The 16146-nt window shown below is 47.1% G+C and overlaps 1 protein-coding gene and 1 long non-coding RNA gene across 2 annotated transcripts in view; both read left to right on the top strand.

Moving 5' to 3' along the window:
- Window positions 1-6: 6 nt before the first annotated feature.
- On the top strand, window positions 7-948 carry LOC118218155. The gene is made up of 2 exons (XR_004763380.1): window positions 7-605; window positions 706-948. It is a non-coding gene; the product is annotated as an uncharacterized LOC118218155 (long non-coding RNA).
- Window positions 949-5640: 4692 nt separating this feature from the next.
- ppp2r5d (protein phosphatase 2, regulatory subunit B', delta) overlaps window positions 5641-16146 on the top strand; it is a 36216-nt gene continuing 25710 nt past the window's right edge. Inside the window, exons 1-3 of the mRNA XM_035401169.1 lie at window positions 5641-5759; window positions 7005-7088; window positions 13078-13255. Coding sequence (XP_035257060.1) covers window positions 5733-5759; window positions 7005-7088; window positions 13078-13255 — 289 coding nt within the window. The 5' untranslated portion in view covers window positions 5641-5732. The remainder of the gene's footprint in view (window positions 5760-7004; window positions 7089-13077; window positions 13256-16146) is intronic.

Raw genomic sequence — 16146 nt, 5'->3', positions numbered from 1 at the left:
GGGGGCGGGGGGCGGGAACGAGGGTTGGGACATATGAACGGTTGAGGCGTTCTGGCAAAGCGCAGTCCGTTTGGGATACGTGTATCATACGTAAGGCTGGCTGTCAGCATGGATAGTGGGGATTGAGGATGAGAACGACAGAAGGGCTAGCGCAGACTTCGAGCCGGATTGAAGGTGATTGTGAGGACTCGAAAGCCATCGAAATGATGTACCCAGTCACACGCACACACACACACACGCACACACACGCACAACTAAAACTTAACTTGTGTAAATGAGTCTGGGAACTGGACGAAGCGGGGGGTGTGTGTGTGTGAGTCCTTGGTAACCGATGACAACACTTTCTCTGTTAATAAGCGCTCCTGTTGGTTTGCTGTACATGCACTGCATTTCTCTCCCACGTTGCCGACGGTTACAGAAAAAATGTCAAATCCTCCCTTACCTTCCTAACAAAGGTAATAGCACAAGAAGTAGTGCAATCGTATTTTATTTCTGATGTACGATTCATCTCCTACAGACTCACGAGCTTTTATCTTTGTTTTTTTCTTGTCAAAGATGGTTATTGCAGAATGGAGAGCAGAACCTGGATGAGAAGACTAGATTTGGTAAGGAAGACGATGCAAGGACCAAAACCTGGTTTTTATATAAAGCATTTGTTTGTTTAATCTCAAATCACTATTTCAAGTTGTATATTGCTTGTTGCAGCACACAGCAAAAAATCGTTGAAGATGTGGATGGGAAAAAAATGTATGTATTCATGAACATCGCAGCTGCCTGTGGAATTGTGGAATTATTTTCTTTTTATCTTCGGAAAGTGCTAAGTGCTGTTCTGTATTAGACATTTTGCAGAAATAAAACATACTTGCCATTGTTTTTTGTTGGTAGTTAATGCGGTTTGTTGGGGTTCAAAGTTTTGCAGAGTTGGGGTTCAAATAAATTCATTGGCCACCAAATTCTCATCTGGAATCGCCGTGTGTCAGTTTTGAATGGTTGTGTGCGATGCTTAATGCCTGTAAATTGTTTGCTTATGAGTTCACTTCTGCTAATGGAACACAACAGCATGAGTTGAAGAATGATTTTGAATCAACACCAGGAGGCATCTTTTTACCCAGAGGGTTATTATTGCATAGATAGTTATAGTGGAACCAGAGTCCCTTTCTTGTCCCAGACCAGGCTAGATATAATGCAGGATGGTCTCTACTGTTTTGCAAAATGCTGAGAGGAGGTGGGCTAAGCTGGGTTATTTGTATCATGAATCTGAGGTCTGTTCTTAACTGAACTGTTGCTCAAACTAAATGTAGATTGGACATTTGGAACATGATTTTATGACAACATTTGTTTCAGGATAGAAAGCATAATGTAATTACTGAGCCAATCTATATACTGTATAACCTGAAACTTAAATGTACAAACGAGTTAGGGTCTTATCATCTTACTTTATTTATTTTTTAATTACCCGCAATTTTCTGTGATTATCAGTAGTATATATGCAGACCTGACCTGCTTTCACTGTCTTGGTTGCTAAGCATGTGCCTTTTACACAGTGGATTTATGGACTGCCTGTACAACTGTGAACATGTCATGAAGCATTATGCAACTGCACCTCGACCTCCGCTTTATCACTGAATTATTACCAGGATTCTATAAAGCCATGCCTTGGACCTGTTGATAAAAAATATAGCGTTGGAAACCAGTAATATATAATATATGATGCCCAAGACATATATTGGGCTGTTGAAAAGATGAATGGTAAGGAAAGTCGATTGGGGGCAGGGGTGGGAGGGGGGAATCAATGCTGTAATGAGATTCAAAATTCTGCTGGTGTACCCTACGGCAGGGATCATCAACTCTGGCCCTCGAATCCAAATCCAGCCCTGGTTTTCTTTTCTCCCGGGTAATTAGTGCTACTGATTGGCTAGATTGTCTTCACACCTGACTCCCAGGCAAAGGGAGGGTGGAAAACCAGCAGTTCTCGGCCCTTCGAGGACCGTGAGTTGCTGATCCCCGCCCTACGGTGTCAAATCTGAACTGTGACTGTCAGCCTCACAGGGTCACTCGCGATTGGCCGCCAAGTTCGACCAGGGATGGGACGGCTCCAGATGGACCGGGACGACAGCATCTCATTGATCCAGTCCCGATTGGCTAGTCAAGCGCCGACAAGTTCCCACAAGTTCCTCTGTTAGCCTCTCTCGTGTCAGTGAGCTCTACTTGAGATTACTGTGGTCATTAGAAGCGGAGCATTCCTTTTGATCCTTCTGGCAGCCATCTTGGTAGACTTGCTGATGACAAATGTTAACCAAAAAGAAAAAAAAAAGGCTGGATTGCGTATAATGAAGTGAAATGATAAAATGAGATGGTGGGAGGTGGGGGGTGGGGAGAGTGATGTTCCAGATGTTGCCCACCCATGTTAGAAATGTCATTGTGTAACAGGCTGTTGGGCTCCTGCAACACCATGTCCTTTTAAACCGATCAAGGACAAAGTGATTACTCGCCATGGGACCACCTGGGACATGCCCATTTCTGCGCTGGCACAGGTAAGTCGAGAAACTCACAAATGCTTTGCAAGGACAGCTGTCGTCACCCAAAAGGCACAGGTGGCATGATGTAATTTGATTTTTTGAATATGCAGATTTTTTGTTAATAGTGGCTTTTTCCCCAGGGATAACTGGTTTTATCATTTTGCTCAAAGTTGTTCTCGACAGAATTTATGGAAATTTGGACCGCTACTTTAGAGCAGTTCTGATAAAAGACTAATTTTTGTCTGGGGATGCCACATTGTGTACAGTATGTTACAGTTTGAATACTAATGCTGTTAGAGAGTACATGACATACAGTTAGGACTTGGGGTTGTTTCTATCCAAATGGCATATGAACTGCAGAAGGGACATTGTGTAATTGTGTTCTTCAATAAAATGCATTTAAAAACAATTGACTTGATTTCTTAATTTCACTTAATTGGCTTAATTTCTTAATTTGCCTATGGTGGTGGCAATAGTAGACTGCCACAATGAATGGATATAACAGGGGTGTCTGGCCCCTGTCCTGAAAGATGCATTGTCTGCTGGTTTTTGTTGTTTTGCAGATCTTTCTCAAATCAGAATGTTCTCAAATCAGCTGTTGATTGTGAAAGGACCCAATGAAAACCTATTGCAGCCTGCCAGGATTTCAGTTTGACTGCTGGTTTATTTCTACACCTGATCATCAGCTTCTGCATCTTCCATAATGACTTCTGGCATACAGTAAATAGGGGAAAGGCGCTAAGTTCAGTGCTGATGTTCACTGGAAGGTGTATGTACTCCTGTACGATGCTGTTCACTGGAAGGTGTGTGTACTCCTGTACGATGCTGTTCACTGGAAGGTGTGTGTACTCCTGTACGATGCTGTTCACTGGAAGGTGTATGTACTCCTGTACGATGCTGTTCACTGGAAGGTGTATGTACTCCTGTACGATGCATGCTACAGGCCCAGGGAGAGGATGGCCCCTCCTCTGAGTAGTTCACCAATGCCTCATCACTGGCCAAAATGAGGTTCTTCCCAAAAAAAAGTTTTATTTTCTCTCAAATTTGGAATTGCCAGATGTGCCTGTAGCCCAGGGCTACGCAACTCTAGGTCGTTGCGGGCCGTCGTGTCTACAGGCATTCGCTCCAACCATGCGCTACACCACCTGAGTTCGCCAGTAAACTTGCTTCCTGAACCAAGGAGGTGAAATAGTTGGATAAATCCGGCGGTGTACTGGATTGGTTGGAGCAAATACCTGCAGGGCACTGTGGCCCGCGGGACCTGCAGTTTCAGTAGCCCTGGGCTAGTCACCGTTTTCACACCTGCACGGATGGGAGGGTGGACTCATCGCACACATTGCATCATCAAGCAGAACTGTGGCATCAAGCAGAAAGGTGAGGTAACTAGCATGCAGTTCGGCAGCTACACATTCAGAGGAACACTCTTCTCCTGGTGTGGTGAAGCCAGTTGTGATCAGTCACTGCAGAGTCCTCATCGTAGGGTCCAGCTTATACTTGTAATGCCTGTATCCCTGTCCTGTAAAGTCGCTTGGTACCGGCTCAACTCGACTCGACTTTTTTGGTTTTCCATCGGGCAAAAGTTGTGGATAGTACCTGGTACTTTTTTTGGTATCACCTCCGTCGAGGTTCCAAGCGAGCTGAGGCGATACCAAAAGGTGACGTGAAAACACCGCAGACCACTGATTGGTCAGGGCAACGTGTTTCATGTGGCGTCGCTAATGACGGCCAGCTACATTGACGGGGTACTATCTGCAGTGGAAAACAAAATACCTGGTACCAAAAGCGAGTAGAGTCGAGCTGAGCTGAGCTGGTACCATGCGGTGGAAACGCGGCTTAAGAGGCATCTTTGTTAGCTGTAGGCCTATAACTTTGTGTGCAGCCTGAACATTTTTAGTTGTGCTGAAGTAACGGAGCGAGGTCACCCGGCACAAGTACGGGTCCATGGCTTCTGGTGAAAAGCTGTGGCTGGAAGCATAAGGTGTCATCACTCCTTTGCTGATAAACCTGGCCCCGTCTCCCATTGTACTTTCACATTGTGCGATGCTCATCTGCCTCGTGACAATGGCTCCACGGGACATTCCGAGGTCACGCACGGGGAATGACCTGGGTGTCTGTTATCACGTCCCTCGTGCTGAAAGGAGCCGTCAAAACGCATGACGAACTTGCATTTTTCACATTGTGCGTGCCCTCTTTAATATTGAAGAAGTGCGCGCTGGTTATTATGCAATTCAAGTGGACTGCTGGGTACATCACTGGGGGGTGGGGGTGTCGGGGGGGTCAGAGATGAAGCACAGTTATTTTGGGGAAGTATTCGTGTGGCTATGAGGCAGAGAAGTGGGTTTAGATTGAGGCTCATGATACCGCCGATTTACTGACACGCAATTTTGAGAACATTGCGTTTGCCTTTTGAAATGCATAGAAGTGTTCTCAATGTGTGTGCATTCAATTGTGAAAATTTTCCTCTTCCATTTTTTAAAAATGGAAAAATATGCGTATCGTATAGAATCCATTATGCTGTTGTTTTTCTTTGTATCTTATAATTGATAATTAGCCTCATTAAATATAATGTTTATTATAGGCTACGTGAAAACAATTGTACACTAAAATAGAGGGTAGCAGTCGGTATGGTGTATTTTGAGATTGATACACTATTTATTTCCGGTTTTCACGTGGTCGAGCATATTTATTAGTTTTTATTAAATTTGGAGTACTTTTAAATAGAACCACTGTCCAGATGTATTGTGCCTTGTATTCTGGCATTCTTGTATCGAACTGAAGGCACGAAATTATTCATAGTAGCTATATGCTGGTCCCCTTTCTTTATATAACCTACGAAAATGTATGGTGTTCAAATATAATTAGAGGCGTATTTCGGTAAACATATCTGTTTCATATTTGTAACAAAACATTTGGTGTGCTTGATATCTGTCGAAATATTAAAATCTTGTATCAGTCTACTGTTGTCTTTGCTTGGTAGAGCGCCCCCCCTACAGTTTAGAGTAAGAGTAGAGGGGAATAAGCTTTCGAAATTATTTTACCCAATCAGAAAATCCAACAATTTGGTCTCTGGGTAGTTTGACGTCTCGCAGGCCAATGAAAATAATGTCGGCCTATAAGGGCGCAGGGAGCTGAAGGTAACCGAGGGGAGAGCGACCAAGTCCCGGGGAAGTCACTCACGGAGTCACCGTGAAAAACATCAACAACCGCCGCAAAATGCCGAATAAAACTAAAAAAGAGAAGGTAACACACGGAAAAGATCGTAACTGCAACTGTTAGAGAACTGTTTCTTTTTTCAGAGAACGTGTGTTAGATAAATGTCTTCATACAGATATTGCAATTGAATTCACCAACTAGCTAGCTGGATTGTGTATTAGTATTCTGAAGGCCTAGCAACCTACCTTTCATACCGTGAAAAGCGTCCTTCCTCTTCTCATGTTTTTAGTGGCTAGCTTGTTGGATATAATTCTGTGGCAATGGTAAATAATAACGAGTATTCAATTTTATTTTTATACGATCTTCCTATTGAACGAAAGGCTAAACCATGAATTGCAATTGAACTTTCAAATATTGTTATTGCCTTTACGAGTACAATCATTATATTGTTGGAAACAGTTATTTTAATCTTACAGAAAATGTAGTAGTTTATTGGAAAATCATTTAAAACGCTTTTTTTTTGCCTGTCAGTGCGCGAACTGATTTTCGATAGGGTGTTCTACTACCAACATAATTCAGCTAACCAGTTAGCCTGTGTTACATAAACGCACACATTCAAATCAAGTCTAGCTGTAAGTTTATCTGGATTCGTTGTCCGACGTCGGTTATGATCAAAATGTATCGGTTGTTGCTGAAAATGTTGACAGCTCGCTACGTACAGTGTCGATATCGTGTAGCGGATATGCTTTATCATTGTGCAGTTCGTTATTTTGGTTATTGCAGCGTTTTGCCTCGGAATACTTTTATAATCCCCATTGAATGTCCCTGACAAAAATATATGAACGACGTGAGCGCTCCGATCACATCCCGATCGTTAAAACAGACGTGCGTGACAGCGTGTTGATGAGGTACAGTGGAAATTGGGCCATTTTCCGCGTACTTCTGGAGCCAGCTAGGTTTGAACAGACAGGAATGTAGTGCTGTGCACTGTTCTTACACATAGGCCTGTGAATACCGCGGGTGGCAAGCTAGCGAAGTTGCACTGGAAAATATCCTAAGCCGCCAGCAGTAGCAACACTTGATACACCTTTTTCAGGAAGCCTGTGCGCATGAAATGGACTAAAAACTAATGAATAAATATGTAATACATTTTTTTTGCATAAATACATAAAACAAACGGTCATGTCGCTAGCAATAACCAGCGTTGGATGACCTGTCTGAACACTGAAACGTTGACTAGGCGTGTAGGCTAGCTGATAGCAACACCGAGATGGGAGGTGCCGAGCACACAAGGATTTAATGTAATAATAAGTATGACTTTGTCATTCACAGGAGCCAACAAAATCTGCTAAAAGCAGTTCAAAAAACAGCAACGTTAGCGGAGGAAAGGACGCCGCGACTGAAAATTCAGATGAGGTAAATTCATCTTTCACGATTCAGGAGAATGTGTATGTGAGAATTCCACTCACCTGTTAAATCATTGCACCTTATGGGAGTTTTTATTTATTTATTTATTTATTTATTTATTTATTTATTTATTTATTTATTTATTTAATAGCCGTCCTTCATTTTCTGAATATTGTCTCCAGTGCTGTATATCCTATGCAGATGTATGTGTGTCCAATATAGCACGTGTTGGTCGTAAAGTGCTTACTTTCATTTAGGAAAGGTATGGCCTGTTCTCATTTTCTGTAATTGCATTGGAAATATTTGCTCTGTACCAATCCTGTATGTTAATATGACCATAGTGTGCAATAGTTAATTTATGTGAATTTATGTGCCAATACAGTTCATTTTTAAGTATATGATCTCTTGTAGTACTGTTTTTCAACTATTACCAAGCATTTCTCTGACCCTTTAAAAAAGAAACTCATGTGTTAATACTCCAAAAAAAAAGCAAAAATCTACATGCAGCCTAAGCAAACCTTGCCTTATATTATATGTGAAGGTTTATAATAAATAATTGCAATGTAACGCTTATCCCCAGAATTTCAGCCTTTGTTCTTATGGTCCTTGTCAGGTCCTCGTCACCTTATATCCAAGGCAAACATGATTGAGTCACGCAGGTTTGCTGGCTGAGTTTATAGCCATTTCTTGGAACATTGGCATAGGAGGCATTAAGACATTTGAACTGGATCCAGGTTCCCTGTGTTTACGAGGAAGGGAGAGGCTTGTGTTCTGTGTATGAGCCTCTCTGTGTGTAGCTGGCCTATCTGTGCAGGCCTGACATGCTGTAAAGACGTAGTCCTCCTGTGTTTACCCTGAATCAAAAGCAAAGATTGATTGTGTGTGTGCGCGTGTGTGCGTTTGTGCGTGCGTGCGTGCATGCTGTGTGCTTGTGCTTTCATATGCTTGTGTGTGTGTGTGTGTGTGCACACGTGCATGCTTATGGTAAATGGTAAATGGACTGCATTTATATAGCGCTTTTATCCAAAGCGCTTTACAATTGATGCCTCTCATTCGCCAGAGCAGTTAGAGATTAGGGGTTAGGTGTCTTGCTCAAGGACACTTCGCCATGCCCAGGGCGGGGTTTGAACCGGCAACCCTCCGACTGCCAGACAATCGCTCTTACCTCCTGAGCTATATCGCCCTTATGTTTCTGTGCTTGTGAGTACATATGTATGTGTGCATGTGCATGCATGTGTATGGGTGTGTGTGCATGCGTTCATGTATGTTTGTGTGTGTGTGTGCGCGCGCATGTGCATGCTTAGGTTCTGTGCTTGTGCATGCACGTGTACGTGTGTGTGTGTGTGTTTTAGCGACTCCAATTGAATTTTCTGTCCTTGATGAATAGCAATAGAACAGAGCTGCCCCTCGCGTCTCTGTGCCTCATTTACAACGCCTCCCGCATTGCTGGAGGATGACTGTGAGAGAGAGGAAGTAAGGGAAGGGGAAAGGAAGCAGGCTCTTGGTGACGTTTTACATGCGAGTTATGAGACCGGCCACGTGTGATGACGGCACTGGAGCGTGGGTATCAGATGCCAGGGTGGCATGCAATGCTCTGCGATGTGGAGGCCATTTGGGAGTGGCACTGAACAAATCGCCTGTTACCGATGTGTCAAGTCAGGGGATTACTTCTGCCAAATAAGGTGATGGGTGTGTCCCAAGTAAGAGGTTATTTTCCGTATTCACAAATCACCCAACAGGGTAATTCTTCAGAAAGCCCTCTGCGCAGCCTGCAACAGATGTGTGTGTCAGCCAGCATTTTCCCTGGGTAGACCACCTGCAGCCTCCTGAAGAAATTGTGAGATTTTTCGTTCTCACCCTGCTGTTCTGTGCATTTCCTGCCCCCCCCCCCCCCCTTCATGATATGAACCTTGTTCAAACACCTAATTGGGCGTGAAACATTCGTTGCCGATCCTACTGAGTGGGGTGGGGGGTGGGGGGTGGGGGGTGGGGTGATGAGGGACTGCTATTTTGCGATGGTTTATTACCACATGCTTGGTTTTAAATAGCCCATTGGACCGGAACATATGTAACCACAGACGTCACACACAGTCACCCTCAGTCAACAGAGCTGGCAACAGAGATGGCGATTAGGGTGAAGGTCTCCTCAACCACTGCCGCCAGTGCATAGCACACCATCTCGGTGATGCACGGCAGCCATTTTGCACCAGAATGGTTGAGGGACCACAGTGTCTTGTTTTAAAACTCGCGTCCGAAAGACAAAACACGTGACCGTAAATAATTGTCTTGGTTTGTTAAAACTACTTTTCCCACGATGCATTGTGCCAGAAAAGGTGCAGGGAGGATGTTTGACTGGGAGGATTCTCACTTGTTGTCTCACCGTGAGCGTACTTGCGGCTCGGTTTCCTGTGCAAGACGTTGATTCACTTCAGCCGTGGTGTCTGTGTGTCTGTCCTGCCCGCTCCCCCTGAGCTCACTGGACATTGGCTTGCTAGCCAGCGCCCGGTCCGCTTGCTAGCCAGCGCCCGGTCCGCTCGATGGCCAGCGGCGTTTATTGCCCACCGCTGTAGCGTCGTCGTTGGCCCCACTGTAACAAGCGGCACGTCTGTGTCGTGACAAGCATCCTCCCGCGTTGATGACAGGCGTCTCGGTGCCCTTGTCGGTTGATGGTACTCAGGCGGATGGGTGGGTGGCTGGGTTGGGTGGGGGGGGGGGTCATTGATTAAAAGCTATTTTCAGAGCGGCTGGGTCGCACAGCCCCCCCCCCCCCCCTCGCCGCCGCTGCGGGCTCCTGGGCCTCGGAGTGCGTCTGATGGGGACGGGTGACGGACCTCCTCTTTTTGTGACATTGGGCTGCGGGGCTGGGGGGACACGCCGGCCTCCATTTTGTGACGTCGATCCGTGGAAGCCCCGGCCGCCGTACAGGAGGGCTGTCTGGTGCTGCCCAGACCTTCCCTCCCCTCCAGTGTCTGCATGTAAGAAGTGAACCCAGTGATTTGTGGGATTGGAAGGGCAGTTTTGTGCTTTTTATTTTCCAGTGAGTTGCGCATTTAAAAAAAAAAAAAAAATGGATACGTTGCCTGCAAGTACCGTGTAGGATAAAGAGCGCGAGGGAAAAGCCTCCAGAACGTTCCGGAAGCAGGAGACCGCTGCTCTGCTCTGGAGTGGAGCTGGAGGGGCCGGAGCAGGGCGAGGTCTTGACGCTGCTTCAGTCTCTCTTTCTCTCTGACTGAGGACGCGCCGCGTTCTGAGGAGAGAGCAGGCCCCGAATCCCCCCCCCCCCCCCCGGGGTTCCTTTTTCCAGACGCGCATGATCCGCCACGTGAGCTTGGGCGGGAGACGGCGGCGGCGGCGGCGCCATCTGTGCGGTCATGTGACCCCCGGGCCTGCTCTTCAGGCACGGCGAGCTTCCTGAGCAAAGCGGCGGCGGCGACGGCGCCATCGTACGGTGACGCTCTCCTCGGCGTTCCCGCCGGCAGCGTGACGGGCCCTCGTATAGCGCCCTTCCGTTTCCATGCCGATAGTGAGTTGTGAAGCCAAGCCTTGCCCAAGTTAAAAGCAGTAATCGGAAGTTCATTTCGGGGTCATCGCCGGTCATGTGAGCGTGTTGGTGTTCGATGCCTGTGTGTAGTCTCGGGGGGGGGGGGGGGGGGGGGGGGGGGGGGGGGGGGTTTTGAGTTTGAAGCCGCCATGTTTCCCTGCATGTGAAATAGTCTTTCCCAAAATATGCCACCGGAGAGGCTGAGAGGTCTTTAGGGCGTTTTGTTGAACATGTCGCTGAAATTTTTGATTATTGATGTTTTTCTTGTCCCTTATCTCGCTTGTCATGACACAGACGTGCTGCTTGTTACGGTGTTATCTCCCATGAGTTTCAGCAGGAGGATTAAACTCTGGGCTTTTTACCGGAAACATTTCAGTTTCTTAATTTCACGTGTGATTATCTCACGTTTTATGGTCTGCATTGTTTTACCCCTCTTTTTTAAGAAAAGATTTGTCTGGGTGACTTCAAAATTGGACTGAGTCATTTGGTCGAGCTGTAAAACATTGCCCTGTGAGCCAAACCTGGACAAAGGTGCAGTCGTTTGACATTTCCCTTTTCATAAACTCCTCATTGATCTCGTTGATGTCAGCAACATGACCCATAATGCCCTTTGATAGGTTCTGGATTCCTTTTTTTTAAACGAGTGCACTTTGCAGATGTTCTTCTTCTCTGAATTTTAAGGTAAAAGTAGGCCTGGGCATTTGGGTGTTCCCTGCGGGACTGTTAAGCTGTTTTATTACCCTAATGCACTGCTGGATGTGTACTGTGTTCCAGAGAAGAGAACTGTTCCTCCTCCGTATTGTGTGTTGTGAATTGCTAGCTGGTATAGGTCTAAATATATGATCAGAATGAAAGTGAGTCAAATAAAAATGAATAAAAGATTTTCCATCTTGTGCACTGGGGGAAAACGTATGCATACTAGTTATGATGTTTGTATGTTCTAGTTGTATTTATAGACCAATTAAAAGTTGGAATTGCTGATTGGCTCTCAGACACATGCAGCACTAATGTGATATGTTTTTAAACCAATTTTATTCTAGGCCATCGAGTTCACATGTATTGACGTAGTATATACTGTCCTCTTAAAACACAAAGATGAGAGCTTAATTATTGTTTTCTTTGTATGTTTGGAAGGATTTGAGTTCTGGTAATTCATTTGTTTATTTTGCAACCCTGTATTTATTTTCTTTTTGCATAACATTTGCATTATAATTGTTAACTGGGCCCTCAGCATGAGAAAATGCAAGAAGAACAGGTTATCTGGCAGAGAAAGGGAAGGGTTTGTTTTTCAGAGCTGTGAAGTGTGTCATTACTCCGCACGTTTTGTTATTCCAAGAAAATACCCCTCGGGGAGCTGACGACTGACCTTAAAAAAACAGACACTTCTGTGAGGCTTTTAATCCGTTTCTTCAAACCGGGCCGATTGTTTTGGTTGAGCGACCTGGAGGTGGCTGGCCGTCCCCTCCCTGTGTGGGTCACTCCTCCCCCGTCACAGCGTCAGTCTGCACTGGCCCCACATTGGTGGGACAGTCTTCCCAAAAAAAGGGGTCAGGACACAGGCTGAAGACCCACCCCTTCAGACTACATTTCCCATCCCTCCCCCCCCCCCTATATCTTTTATGGTTTCATGTTTCTCAGGGCTTGCCAAGGATGTAGCCTGTATGAAATATATATTTTGATTCTGGATAAATGAGGTTAAGTTGCAAGTAAAAGTGAGTTCTGAAAGAATGTATTCTAAATCGAGCCTTTTATGCCCCTTTATAAACAGAATGCAGTAACATCATCAATGGGATCCTGTCCATGTCAGTGTTTCTGTTGACTGTAATGAGGGGTGAAGCTGTTGTTGATCAGTGGAAGGCCTTGTCTTGTGGTGACTATCATTGGCTACGTTCTACATATTTTTCTTTTGCTTTAGTACTCTGCTCAAGGGTAATGTGGTACTGTGCCACCTGGGAGTTAAGCCCGCAGCCCCTGAGCTGTGAGTCCAGCTCTCTAACCACTATGCCACGCTGCTGCCTGATCGGGGGCAGGCTTTCGCAGATCAAACAAGAGCTTACTCTTTTACATTACATTACAGGCATTTAGCAGACGCTCTTATCCAGAGCGACTTACAGAACTTTTTTTTTTTTTTACATAGCATTTACATTGCATCCATTTATACAGCAGGATATATACTGAAGCAATGCAGGTGAAGTACCTTGCTCAAGGGTAACAACGGCAGTGTCCTACCCAGGAATCGAATCTATGACCTTTTGGTTACAAGCCCAGTTCCTTACCCACTATATGCTACACTGCCGCCCAGTGAACTTTCTGCGGTCTGCAGTAAACCGTACTCTTTGTTTGAAGCCCATCTGAGCAGGCTGTCCCCGAACTTACTGTTTCTGTGTGTGCATGTGTGCGTGTGTGCTCCTACTCCCACCCCCTCCTCCCTAAACCCCCCCCCCCCCCCCCAAACAGGCCCAGCAGCAGCAGACCGCCAGTAAGCGCCCCAGCAACAGCACCCCCCCGCCCACCCAGCTCAACAAGATCAAGTACTCCGGGGGCCCGCAGATCGTCAAGAAGGAGCGCCGGCAGAGCTCGTCCCGCTTCAACCTCAGCAAGAACCGCGAGCTGCAGAAGCTCCCCGCCCTCAAAGGTAGCGCCGCCCGCGTCCCCCCCGTCCCCGCTCGCGCTGGCTAACGGGCTCTGTTAGCACGTCTCCCTGCCCCGAAGCTCCCCGCCCTCAAAGGTAGCGCCGCCCGCGCCGCCCCCTGTCCCCGCTCGCGCTGGCTAACGGGCTCTGATAGCACGTCTCCCTGCCCCTCGCCGCAAGCGCCGCCGAAGTCCGTCACTCAACGGTCACGTGTTGTGATTTTTAAGTCGTTTACTTAAAGTAGTGGACCTGGAGTGCATTGGAGGGATGTTATGTCATCGCAGTGCGGTTTCCCTGGTGATTTGTGTTTTGAATCTGTTTATTAGTTCTGTCCCCATGTGTTGTAAAGAATTTTCATGACATTGCTTGACACGGGAAAGTTCAAAGGAAAAGACATGTTAGTCACACACACACGTGGTCATCTTTCTCCAACCTGAAACTGCATTTTCAGACAGAGAATTGTTGTGTTTTCATTCTTTTTCTGAAACGCGTGGACTTCTTAACGGACAACAGCAGCTGAACGTCCGTCCGAATCTTCGAGTGTGTTTGTAATGCATCTTACGACCAATGAAACGGAAAGTGATTACGGTCATGCATTACTGTTAGCCTGATCCCTAGTGGGGTCGTGTCAGGACACCTGGAGCATCTCTCTCTCTCTCTCTCTCTCTCTCTCTCTCTCTCTCTCTCTCTCTCTCTCTCTCTCTCTCTCTCTCTCTCTCTCTCTCTCTCTTTCTTTCTCTCTCTCTCTCTCTCCCTCTCATTTTCCTCTATCTCGCGTTCTCTCTCTGTATCGGCAGGCTGTAATTGGATGAGCAGTGAAAGTGTCTGCGCTAAGTAGGGCAGTAACGCTCACTGCAGACGGATTAGCCTCCCCTTGCCAGCCACGCGGCATTGCAATCACATCTGCGCGCATACGTGTGCACCCCCAGCCCCACCTGCCCCCCGCTCTGTTGACACTGACGGGTTTGTTAGCTTAGCACCTGGAAAGGAGACGTGCTGTGCTCTTCAGGGAAAGTGTGCATTCCTCTGTGTTTCAGGTGCTTACAAAGGGTGAGAGACTTTTTGAACTCGCTGTACTTCACCATTGTGTCACACCAAATTGTCCAAAAATTATGTTTTTTGTAGCATCCCTCAAAGCTCTTTAAAACAGGTGTTTCAGGTGGTCATTTCAGATTTCTAAATGTTTTAGCGTTGCATATTTTTTTTTTTGTGTTTGCTACAAAAATATTTTAATCACGGGAGATACATTACATGGCTTCCCTGTGAAATTTCAGCGGCTGTCCCAGATGAATTTTAGCCTTATTCTGTCGGACCGTCCCAGGCGTAGAATATTCTGGATGCGTCAGCGCTCACCGCCGCCCCTCGGCGCGTACCTCTTGCTCGGTGTGAGCCCGTTTCGACGACCCCCTGACCTCCCCTAAATGGGTTAATGAAAACACAGCCGTGGTGTAAATATGTGGGAGGCCCCCGGGGGGAGGGGGGCGGGGGGGGGTGTGGAGGGGTTATCTAAACGGAGTGTTCTCGATGTTCCTTCGGTGCCTCCCACGCTAATTATTCCATAACCGCCATTAACGAGGCTGTGAAGAGAGCCTGCCCCCCCCCCCCCCGTCAGACGGGGCTTCTGTCGTCTCTGGACAGCTGAGGGATTCAGTGTCCTCCGCTGAGAGGGGATATATTTGGTGGTGGGGGGGGCGGCACGTGTGGCGCACAGCAGGCAGCGATCGGTCTTGTAGGCAGGGACAGCGAGTGCCACCCAGCTTTAATGCCGGAATCTCACACTGCTGAAACAGCCCCCAGACCCCAGACCCCGGAGGCCTGGGCGGGAGGGGAGGGGGGGTTGGGGGGCGGGCTAAGTGGGGGGGTCAGTTCAGGCTGCAGTGCTACATTATTTCTCCACTGGCTGAAACCTTTCCTGTGTAGGAGCTGGGAGCTCAATGTCTGCCTATGAGTGGAGGAGCTGGAAGCTAATGTCTGCCTATGAGTGGAGCTGGAGGCTAATGTCTGCCTATGAGTGGAGGAGCTGGAAGCTAATGTCTGCCTATGAGTGGAGGAGCTGGAAGCTAATGTCTGCCTATGAGTGGAGCTGGAAGCTAATGTCTGCCTATGAGTGGAGCTGGAAGCTAATGTCTGCCTATGAGTGGAGGAGCTGGAAGCTAATGTCTGCCTATGAGTGGAGGAGCTGGAAGCTAATGTCTGCCTATGAGTGGAGGAGCTGGAAGCTAATGTCTGCCTATGAGTGGAGGAGCTGGAAGCTAATGTCTGCCTATGAGTGGAGCTGGAAGCTAATGTCTGCCTGTGAGTGGAGCTGGAAGCTAATGTCTGCCTGTGAGTGGAGGAGCTGGAAGCTAATGTCTGCCTATGAGTGGAGCTGGAAGCTAATGTCTGCCTATGAGTGGAGGAGCTGGAAGCTAATGTCTGCTTATGAGTGGAGGAGCTGGAAGCTAATGTCTGCCTATGAGTGCAGCTGGAAGCTAATGTCTGCCTATGAGTGGAGGAGCTGGAAGCTAATGTCTGCTTATGAGTGGAGGAGCTGGAAGCTAATGTCTGCTTATGAGTGGAGGAGCTGGAAGCTAATGTCTGCCTATGAGTGGAGGAGCTGGAAGCTAATGTCTGCTTATGAGTGGAGGAGCTGGAAGCTAATGTCTGCCTAGTAGATAGTGCATAGTGAGGCAGGAGGCAGGATGGGTAACAGGTAGGCCCCAGCCCCTGCCTCCCAGGCCGACGGGACGGCCGGTAAGGAGCCTCATTCGCTGGGTTTTGGCTGCAGTCCAGACTCGCGCTGGCTGGCTGGGCACACCGCTGCACATTAGACACATGCCTCATGTGTGAGCTGCACCCATTAACCTGTAATGAGTCCAGTACTGTAAAACCCCGCTAAAAGGAATGCGATGAGG

The sequence above is a fragment of the Anguilla anguilla genome, chromosome 18, assembly GCF_013347855.1.
Source record: "Anguilla anguilla isolate fAngAng1 chromosome 18, fAngAng1.pri, whole genome shotgun sequence".
Taxonomy (NCBI): domain Eukaryota; kingdom Metazoa; phylum Chordata; class Actinopteri; order Anguilliformes; family Anguillidae; genus Anguilla; species Anguilla anguilla.
This window is presented reverse-complemented; position numbering and strand designations above follow the sequence as displayed.